This window comes from Xenopus laevis, chromosome 2S, assembly GCF_017654675.1.
Source record: "Xenopus laevis strain J_2021 chromosome 2S, Xenopus_laevis_v10.1, whole genome shotgun sequence".
In the NCBI taxonomy this organism is placed as follows: domain Eukaryota; kingdom Metazoa; phylum Chordata; class Amphibia; order Anura; family Pipidae; genus Xenopus; species Xenopus laevis.
Window position 1 is genome coordinate 100,749,451 of NC_054374.1, and position 11,459 is coordinate 100,760,909.

Here is an 11,459-nt window from a genome sequence, read left to right on the forward strand (position 1 = left end):
ATCAATGCTTGGGACATGTAGTTTTCTGTATAACAAAACTTTCTATAATTTGGATCTTTATATCTTAATGGGGTTATTTATTAAAACTCAATTTTTTCTAATCATGGTTTTTAGTGAAAAAAACGTACAGTTTTAGAGGGGAAAAAACTTTCAAGATTTATTATGCCCCGAAGCTGCTAAAAGTCTGAAACCCAAAATACTCCATTTTAGGGTGGTGGCACACTAGGCTACTGGGGGAGATTAGACAACCAAGGAAAAAAATCGCCTCTTCTTCGGGCGTCTCATCTCCCCTAAATGCCTTCCCGCCAGCTAGAATGTAAATAGCTGTCAAGATGGCACTCGGATCACTTCGGCTTTCTGATGTCGCCAGAAGTTTCCGACTTCGGAAAACTAAGCATTCGGAATGCCGTCCTGCCAGCGATTTACATTCTAGCCGGCAGGAAGGCATTTAGGGGAGATTAGTCGCACAACGCCTGTAGCCACGTCTGCCACCACCCTAAAACCTGTCAGATTTATGTAAAAGTCAACGGTAGGTGTCCCTTTAGCCATTTGAAGATGTTTCCAACCTTCGCAAGTTTTACTTTTAACTCAAAAAATGCTAATGATTTGGTTTCTCACAGTTTGTCTCGTGACAGTCCTAAAAAGTCAAATGATTAAGTTTTTTCTTGATCTGATTTTTTTGTGAAATGGTGAAATTCGTGGATGGGAGATACGTCTAACCTCCTTAGTCTACTAGAAAATCATGTAAACATTAAATAAACCCATTAAGATGTTTTTTCTTCCAATAAGGATTAAATCATAACTTAGTTTAGATCAAGTACAAGGTACTGTTTTATTATTACAGAGAAAAAGGAAATCATTTAAAAAAAAAAACTTGGATTATTTTGATAAAATGGAGAATACGGGAGACGACTTTTTGGAGCTTTCTGGATAACCAGTTTCAGGATAATGGATCCCATATCTGGCTATACAAGTGGTTCAACAACCATCAAGATGGCTACATTAAACTGTATCCAACCACTGAAATCCATTAGATAATGACAATAATGGACGTATGTCTTTGAATCATCTATAAATTCTACACCAGTTAAAAGCATAAAAATGTAGATACTGAAATATTGTAGGTTAACATAAGTTTCTCCATGCATACTTGTAGATTAATCCTAAATGCAGGAAGGTGCAATTTCTGGCACATTCCCAGCTGTGCACAAAGGTAAACAGAGAGAACACAGATATTGGTCATTTCAACACATTCTTTAGAACTCAAATCTGTCTTTTGGCACCACAGGCAAACAGTGGTGAAAAAAAGGAATGCCTCCTCATTATCCGTAACTGGATAATGCAATCATTCTATTTATAAAAACAGATTAGACCAAAACTCACTGAAATGTGTGTGTTATAATAAATAACGCACCCCCTGTTTTGTATGAGGATATTAAAAGTCACCTTGTAGTTCTATGACCTGTATAAAAGCAATCTGCCTTCAGCCTTGTACATTTATATGGTCATGGAACTCCATGGTTACTTAAAAATAGAGGTGCATTATTCTCTAAACAGTTAGGGGCAGATTTATCAAAATGTGAAATTAGAGCTCGTCAGAGAAAAACTCCCTAAAATCCCATAGCAATGAAAAAGTTTTTCTGTGGCAAACTCTAGTCTCACATCTTGATAAATCTGCCCCTTTGTGTAACTGGAGTTATAAATATACATATAAATTATTGCAATTATCCTGTGTGCCTTGGGATTCTTCCTGCTGGGTGTGTGTCATTTAATATGGATAAAAGTACAAAGTTTTACCTCAAACTAAGTTTTTTGCATTGCCTTGTAAAAAGTTATGTCTCTTTGTCATACCTCCCAACTGTCCCTTTTTAGGAGGGACAGTACCTCTTGACAGCTCAACCTACAGCCCCTCATTTGTACTGGAAAGTCCCTCTTTTCTCTGCACTGAACAGCCAGAAAAAGAAACAACGTTTCTCACATAATTGGCTTTTAGCAGAGAGCCCAGAACAGCTGCAAAATAAGATACTTTGTAACAATTTTGAGACACAAAAACAGTTTAGATAAGGAGAAATTTTCAAACTTTCATAACCTGCCAAATTTTGTAAAACAAACATGGTAATTAGGGGTGTGGCCACAGAAAGGGGTGTGGTCAGAAAAATTGCTGCGCTACGCGATGAAAAATTATATTTGTCCATCTTTTTACTTCCAAAATGTTGAGAGGTATGCTCTTTGTACCAATGCAATTGTGTTCTTGCGGATAGCTCATGCCAACACATACAGCCCATTATTTTAAAATAATATATTCTTCTGGAAAAAAAACAAGAAAGGGCTTACCATAACCATTTCTCAAAAGCTGTGAATCATAGTAATTTGAAAACTAGTCATTTGTCTGGCTGGATGATTCCTTCTGCCAACCAGACATTCCAGATAATAAATGTTAAAGTTTGCTTTAGCTGGCAGTTTTTAAACCAGCAACAAAGTCATCCTATACTCAGAACTGGCTAATCTCTTTCAAAAGAAGCAATGTGAGGCTTTACTAGAAGACATATACCCCTTTATGTAATAATGTGCTCAGGGGTTTCACAGGTACAGTAACCAATAGCAACCAATAAGATGTTTGCTTTTAAAGGGGAAGACAGTTATGCCTTCCTCTGAACACATACAGTAAGTGCTTGATTTCAGTGATAATACAGTCTTAACATGACTGGATGGGAAGAGAAGACAAATATTTTCCTCATGCAAGATTTTGTTTTACTACAACCCTCTTTCATTCCTCTAAAAGAATGAAAGCTTCTCCAAATTAATTTGCATACCCATCATGAGCATGTTTGCCAACAGAGCAACTGGATATTCATGGGGCTGGGCCACAACATCATCTTTCCCACACTCATCTTTTCCCCCAAAAATGTAAGTCTCTGTTACAGTCTGATGCCATATTAGTCTATTACTGAGTGCAGGACAAATCCACAGCAGTATTCTTAACTGCAAAATCTTTTATTGGGAATGTACAAAAAAAAAAAAAATTACTAATGGTTTTGTACATTCCCAATAAAAGATTTTGCAGTTAAGAACACTGCTGTGGATTTGTCCTGCACTTGGATTTCTACTGATTGACTCTATTGGGGGATCAACACAGGATACCCCGCAGGATAACCAATCAAGCAAACAAACGTTGAGCTGCAGTCCATCGTTATATATAATAGACTAGTTATTACTGAGCAACTGTTTTGATACAGTAGCTCATATTTATCTTTAGTTTGTTTCTTAGTAGCATATCCACTAATGTTATCAAATTGTTGGGCAGGCAACAAAGTTTACAGGTCTTATGTGAACAAGAGGAACATTTTATTAATTTAAATGGACCCGCTCTGGGATGCCTCTCAGTGAGCCCCACAAAGAGATCCTCTTTTTTCACTTTGCCTTTCTTCACTACCCCGGGGCCAACACATACATAGTAATAACAGTAAAGTAAAAAGGCAGGCTTTTTTCCCCACTGTGCAAAAAAAAAAAAAAAAAAAAAAAAAAAAAAGAGGATCCCTTTATCATGCTCACTGAGAAGAACAATTGGCTAGTGTTGTTTTCTGCTAACAGGAGAACTAACCTGGGGTATCAGGTAAGTGAATACAAATACAGGGAGGGTAACTTTTGGCATCCCCACTGCAGTGATTTCAACTTTCCTTCTACTTTAAAAATCTAAATCTTTAAATAATAAAAGACAACTGAAAAATGTAATTAATGTCAAAAAAATAAGTTTTGTAATGGTAAACTGCCCCTTTATTATTAAACAAGGTATTTTGCAAAGAAATCTGCCTCTGACCTATGGTTAAGTTCTTTGCACATTGGCATTTGGCAGGGTGCAATATTGTTCCAGCTGAAATTCCCATGCAAGTTTAACTCTGTGGTCTGTTTCACATAACACGGACTGGTGTGGTTTCCAAAAAGAAAGGCGCACCCAAATCATAAATTCACTTGGTTGCAAGAGAATCAAATCCACAGAGATTGCCTTACTTGCACACTGTACATTTCAGGCTAAAACAGCTGCATGCTGCAACTCCTTCTAACACCTGCAGCGGGACATCGAGAGTGTGTATACAACTGCTATAAGACAGCACCTGCAAGTGAGTACACGGTTAGTTGGTCAGATTGCAGTTGGAATTACAGAAGGCCAGTGTTTATAAAGTTGAATTGGGTTACTGTATAAACAAGAAAAGCAAAGAAACAGAGACCGCACATAGCAGAGAGCAGAGGAATTAAGAGAAAACATTGCCTGGTTGATATATGTAGGTAAAAACACTTATTTCGCATACGTGTTTTTACGCCACGTAAAAAATGTTGTAATAACAGTATAAACATTTTTTCCACTAACCATATGCACAATCTAGGTCAGTTAACGCAACACAAAATACAGGTTAGTCAGAGACCTCAATAGGTGCCAGAAACCACTATGTGAAACATACTTATGCAGCATAAAGCCTTGTGAAAACAGAAGGTATTTACTTACCTCATGCCTTATACATAGCACTGCCTTAATACCAAAAATGAGAGTTGAACTCTACCATAAGGCATTATGGGCAGAGTCATGCAAATCACTTCATGTCCCTCTGGCCAACTCTGTATCCAGATACAACCTAATAATTCAGAGCCATATATCCAAACTTGCAGACAGCCTGTTTCGATCTCATCAGTGCAAAATATTGGAACATGGCTTCTGAGTGGGTAGGACTTTTGGAGTAGCAAAGCAGAGAACCGAACTTGGTTACGGTGAGATGGGCTAAAAGAAGCCAAAAAGTCCTCCTCTTGCAAGACATGCAGCGTAAAGCCTTGTGAAAACAGAAAGTATTTGCTTGCCTCATGCCATATACATAGCACTACCTTAATAGTAAATATGAGAGTTTAACTCTGCATTTAGGCATACAGTGGGTTAAGAATAAGATATTAAGTAGGTAACACACGCGGGGCAAATTTACTTACCTCCGAATTTGCCTTTGCCGCACTTCGCCAGGCGTAGATTCGCCAGGGCTGTGCAAATTCACGCAGATCTGAAGTTGCGCACAAGTTACCGATCATTTGCGAAGTTGCGCTAGCGATGTTACGATCAGCAGTTTGAAGTTATGCTAGCGATCACAAATTTGCATACATCACGAAATAGAAGTTTGAATGGACGTGTATGCTGCAGCAAATAAATAACACTACACAAGCCCAGGGAAACTTAATAAAATTATATAGAGGTGTTCTAATGCCTACACATGTGCCCACAGTATAGTTTAGGTGCCATGTGTTATCAAATGTAGGAAGGGTGGGCACCCTAAAAAAATCAAAAAAAAAAAAAATCACCCTTTAAAAAGTAAAAAACGCCAGCGTTTTTAGGGGACTTTGAAAAATGTTCAACTTTTTTTTTTTCAAACTCCTATCTACTCTATTGCACTTCACCTGGTCTGACCTGGCGAAGTAAACTCTGGCGAAAGAGATAACATTACTAAAGGTCGCCCTTTAGTAACTTTGCCCCATACAGTGAAAAGCATTGTCAATTTTTTTAGTGTTCTTTTTTTTACATTGCCTACTTTGAACACCTTTTGATGTTATTTATGTATCACTTGAAAATCCACAAAGTCAATATCACACTCCCTAAAACACATCTAAGGCAAAGAACAATTTATTCTCCTGCTTTATGAGCTGTTTCTGGCAAGTGGCTTCAGGACAGTTTATTCCAAGAAAAGCACAAGGCAACTGCTGCAATATGTTTTTAACCAAGCGAAACTCACACCTACACAAAAAAAGATGACATTTGCTCTATGCACATTTTCCCCTTTATTCTTCTTCATGGCATTCTAGTCCAGTTGTTCACCAAACCACAGATACATTTTTCCACATAATACTTGTGCCTTGTGAACTCGAACCCTAAACACTGGCTCAAGTATGTCAGGCAGTAAAGCTGGCCACAGACACACAGCAACAAGACAGTTTATCGCCAATGGTTAATTTATGAGGGGCTGCGTATTGTGGTATGTAATCAGCCCATGAGTACCGCACAACATCTTAAATACAAGAAAATGAAGGATTGCTTTTCAACTTACATTAGTGCAAAAAGATTTTCTCTTTCTGAACAGTTAGCTCATCTACACTTATTTTGCTACTTTCGATTTTTACCAGGTCCTGTAAACGCTAATATGTATTTTACTATTCTAAAAGGAAAGTTATTAAATCCAACTAAAAGCATTTGAAATTATGGACATGTGTTTATTATTATAAGATTACAGGTTACTATTGTTTTATGTATTTCAGATGACCATGCTAACTTTCAAAAGATCAGTTTCTTATTTTGCGTCAATTTTAAAGGATTTTCAGTTTCTAGACGTCAGTAAATCGCAATTCTGGTGCATTAAAGCTGTTAAAAGCTAGCCATTTTGATTTGCTCTGCACCAAATACAAAAGAATCTGGTCACATTGGAACAGGGATGAACATGATGGAAAACAGTATTGAAGGAAGTTGACTGCTGTATCAACCATATGGTTTTGTAATTACTCTGCTCAATTCCTGGGGGAGTTACAATATACATTGCATAACATACAGACTGAAGGAATCAGAGGCATTCCACACATTCATTGTATATTCCTGTTTAGGTCTACTCTTTATGCCTTGTATGGTAAGATAATAGAAAACTAGTAATAATAATTCTGATTAATAAAGCATATCTTCAACATGTCCCACCCCAAAACAGTACAAAACACAGTTTACTTTTCAATTCCCTGTAGATCTCAATTTTAGATTTACTGACTAAACTTACTTGTAAACACCCACACCCTCTCTCAGGATTTTCAGGCAAAGTGCTGATGGGGGTGGCAGGAGGAAATAGTATATCATTCAAAAATGAGTGAGAATATTCACAACTTTAATGTATATACATTAAAAGGGCTGTAAATTGAAAAAAATATTTTTGACTAGTGAAAGAATGCGAAAACCCAACTTACCATATACATAACATAACCATATACATTCACTTAAACCTGACCATTGCATTACAGTTATTTGTAAATGTAATTCACTGAAAGCAGTATTTTCCCTTTCAGTACTGATGGTTATATCTCTTGAAACAATGTAGCAGAAGTCGTATAAGGTTTGTTAAATTAGCTGGCTTCTGCTACATTGTTTTTAAGCCCTGGGCAGAGGCTAGAAAGAGACAGACAGAAACGGTTTTCAATAGCAAGTAAGTATACAAATAACAAACAACAACACAAACAAAAAGAATAAACATTTGTAATTAATGTACATTGAAGGATTTCTAGAATTAGGGTCACAGCATGGACATCCCTGAACTTAATTAAATTGGGAGCCCCAGCATTCCTGAAGGATTTCGGACCTCCCAGGGCCTATTCTGCGCCTGGAGCTACCTGAAACAGCTCCTGCAATGTCGCCCACCCTCACTTACCTTTTCCTGAGCTGGAGGGGGCGCATCACTAGTGCAGCGAGCGCAATTGGGCTCTTAAAAGGTAGGGTGGTAAACTTCTGACTATTGGTAACCCCTTTGGTGCTGCTGCTTGAAGCAAGTTGGAGCAGTTCCCCTGGGACCTCCAGAACTCTAAAGCTGGCCAGACAAAGGCTGATAAAAGCGGTCTGCTTGGCTCCTCCAGACTGAGTCAACAGCTTAATGGCCTATGTATGGGGCCTTCCTGATGTGCTGGATGACATCTGGCTAAAAATTGTCCAGATATCAATCAGGTAGGTTTGAAAATCCCATCAGACAAGAGCCATGTAAGGCATCCCTAGGCTCACAACATGATGAGATCATTTGCCCAGTGGCCAAACAAAAAGATCAGCTTAACTGACAAGGTATGTGGGTAGTAATGATTTGCTCAATTGCCAACCTCCCCAAAGAGGTGATTTAGCCATGTATAACCAGCTAAACACTGACCCTACCAGTCTGCTTGACTGAATGCTGTTGAGCCATTATTCCTAGCATTAAACAAAATCTATCATGATAGTGGAAGTTGTACAGCAGCTGACAGGACAATGCCTAGTCAATCCAGATTATTACAGATATCATCCGTTCTGTAAGGACTGGAAGAAGGGGTAGGTAGAAGAGGCCTGTATCTAGGGTGCAATGGAGGGGTAGCACTGGCACATACCTTCACATACTTCAACCTGTTAACTTCCCCCACCTCTAATCATTACCATGTGTGCTAAAAGGGGGTGGGGTCTAGGGCAACTTTGCCAAAAAGGCTGCCTTCCAGCATGGCCTGAGCAGGGGCGCTCCACAAATGAGGCAGGTTGACTCACCTCAGGCGGCAGTGCCCCCCTGGTTGCCAGGGGCGGCAAAATGCCGGTCCTGCTAACTAAGAGACGAATTTCCGGTTTTGAACCCAGAAATCCAGCTCTTTTAGTGCGGACAGCGCAATTGCGCTCTCTGCACTAGCGACGTGCTGCACCCCCGACCCCCTCCGGCGCTGAAAAGATGAGCACCATGAGGAGGGGTGGGGGCCGGCAACGGAAGGCCGCCTCAGGCGGCATAAAGGCAAGGATCGGCGCTGGGCCTGAGACTGTTCTCCATACGCTTCCTTCAGGTACGCCAGTTACCTCCCACACGCCAAAGACATATAGACAGGTTAACTGGCTTCTGATACAACTGATGCCTTTTCTGCTGGTGTGGCATCAGCCCTTTAGTGCACAAGAGGAGGATTTTGGTCCAAAAATTCTCGCGTGCATTTTTTGGGGTAAAATCTGCCCTCTGCATACGCTGAAATGTGGCTACCTTTCCTGTCAGTGTGCACACTAAGAGTGGACTAGTGCAGTAAGCCTGGTGGGACATTAGCCTTAGTGTGTGTACGAATACAGTGCTGCGGAATATGTTGGTGCTTTATAAATACATGTTAATAATAAAAAAAATGTGATACAAGGAGCACTGGGCAGATACTGGTGTGATTATTTATAATCTCTGTGCTGCAGAATATATCTATATATATGTGCAATCTGCAGTCCTCTGGCAACTGGTGTACTACGGCTCTCAAAATCCTCAAAAGACTTCACATGCTGGGAAAGTTTTAAAGTAACAACATCATCAATTTCCTGGTGTAAGGTCATATTAAAGGAGTGTATGCAAGACAGCTTCCCAAGCCCTAGTTCAGTAGAGCCTGCCTGATTATGGGGCCCAGCACAACTGTCAGATAGCAGCCCCCTGGCCTCACAGCAGCTTCCTGTTGTGCTAAAGGGGAAATCCCCCCCAAGGAAGAAGTGGCTGGGAGGAGAATAAAAGAGTTGGACTCCTACACAGAGCAGCTGGCAGTGACCCATGAGTGAGAGGATGCAAAGTCCCAGCATGCACAGCTCGGAGCCCCCTGTATGGATACCATGCACAGCTTCGCCCACTCTCTGGGAGCTGCTCACTAAACAAGTAGAAGAGAACTCGGGCTTTGCTTTTACATTACACTACGATTCCCAGGTGCGAGGGCTGCAGCTTCCAGTTGCTAACACTAGTGCAATAGTCATACTGCAGTAACAGCAACAAAGTAACCCATACATACATACATACATACATACATACATACATACATACATACATATTATAATGCAGGAGCTGACTGCAACAGGAGGCACGGGCACAGGGTTGCACAAAGTACTCATTTCACTCCCTACCTGTTCGTCATCCCCACGACGCCCAGCATGGGAGCCAGTGACTAGGTCCAGTCCAAATTCTAGATAATATTCAGGCCTCCCCGTACACTTCTTCCAGCGTCTGTGAGAACGGGATGGGCAAGAACCCTGGAGCGCGCAATCCCACTCCCAACTGTTCCACGCCCGGCATTGGTTTTTTTTTTCTTTTTTCCCCGCCCTCTAGAACTGCCAATCACTTTAGGTAGATGAGTAACCATAACAACCCGAATGGGCGGAGTAATCAGCGCGCCAGGCCCTCCCCCAAGATGTCGCAATCCGCCCACTGAATCCGGGCACTCTAACCAGAAAGCGTATTCCCCAAAGTCTGCAGTCCGCTAGTGATGCCCGCCCTCTGGTACAGATGTCATCCTAACAGCACTAGGAATCTCATTATTGGCACTGCTTTGATAATAAACTTACTGCGTGCGGTGTGTTCTCTGGATTTAGCAAAGATTCGATTAAACCAAGCAGTCCCGAGTTTGCATGATCCTCTTGTCTTTTTTTTATAGTTTTGTGAGGGGAAGGGAGACATGTTAGGAAGTAATGACGGTGTATATACGGCAAGCAGAGTACAACAGTAACAGACACACAGACGTAAATGTAGCAACGCCATTTAGCTGTCCCTTAAGCTTAGTCATTACTGAGAGCCGGTGACCAAGACTGTGTTGCAAAGTCACCTATAGTAACAGGGTTGACGTTGTGGAGCCAAGGGGTTCAAATTTTAGGCCAGTGACGTGCCTCAGAGGTCAGAGGGGAGGGACATGTTAATTAACTTTAGCCAAAGCTCCTTCAGTGATATGTTTCCCATACAATTTAGGACTACCACCTTCTTAGCATTATAGAATCATTCCCTGGATGGAGATCTAGTTTGATTCAGGGGGATGAATCCTCAATCTACTTGGCCTAGCAATCAAACCTCACAATCATTAGAGGGTTGTCAACCATGTATTTGATTAAATTAAGCTGGCCATAGATGTAAAGATTTGAATCCTCGAACAATCGGACCTGCCACTAACCATTCAGATCAAATAAAGTAGTAGAAGAACAGATCAGCCGATGTTCTGCCCCTGACAGCAATCGTACGAAAGTTATGTCCGACAAAACTAGTGACAGTCTCCCTCTGAAAATCGTACGATGGGCAATACATGCAGAGATAATATCAGCAGCCGACAGAAATCTTTTAACCTGTCCGATCGACCAAACGACCGATCTGTGGGACAAAAAATGTCGGGACTCTCCACACACGGTCCGAAAATCGTAAGAATCCTCGATTCGTACGATCAGAACATTGCGTCTATGGCCAGCTTTAGTCCAGAACTGTTTGATCAGGAGACAGTCCCAAGCTGGATTTATAAAGGAGGCATCTAGGCCTTGACGCCTGGGGTACTGAGTCTCTGGATTCATTTTTTGTAACCTGGCCAGGGTAATGTAGAGTCATTGGATACATTTATACTGTATCAATTTATGGCGAGATTAGATCGCTGAACAGTCATTCTTTAGTTTTGTCCACTGTTACTCATTCAAGGTAGGAAGCAATTGCTGCTGTCCGTAAAAAGCCCTTGAGAAGGGTGATGGATAGGGTTGCCACCCTTTCTGGAAAAAAATACCGGCCTTCCTATATATTTATCTTTTTTTCCCTATTAATAACATTGGGATCGACCATCATTTTTACCAGCCAGGCCAGTAAAATACCGGCCAGGTGGCAACCCTAGCGATGGATCAGTAGCAAGTAGGACCTGATACAGGCTCGAGACCATTTTTGTATCCAGTTTGTATTCCATGGTGCATGTGACATAGGAAGGTTCCAGGGACA

At 40.8% G+C, this 11,459-nt stretch overlaps 1 protein-coding gene across 1 annotated transcript in view; it reads right to left on the reverse strand.

Annotated features, from left to right (window-relative positions):
• Positions 1–9,765, reverse strand: part of lims1.S (LIM-type zinc finger domains 1 S homeolog) — a gene marked incomplete at its 5' end in the record, with an annotated part of 60,477 nt that extends 50,712 nt beyond the window's left edge. The window contains 1 exon segment of the mRNA NM_001092604.1: positions 9,629–9,765. Within this exon segment, the coding sequence (NP_001086073.1) occupies positions 9,629–9,657 (29 nt within the window).
• Positions 9,766–11,459: the final 1,694 nt, after the last annotated feature.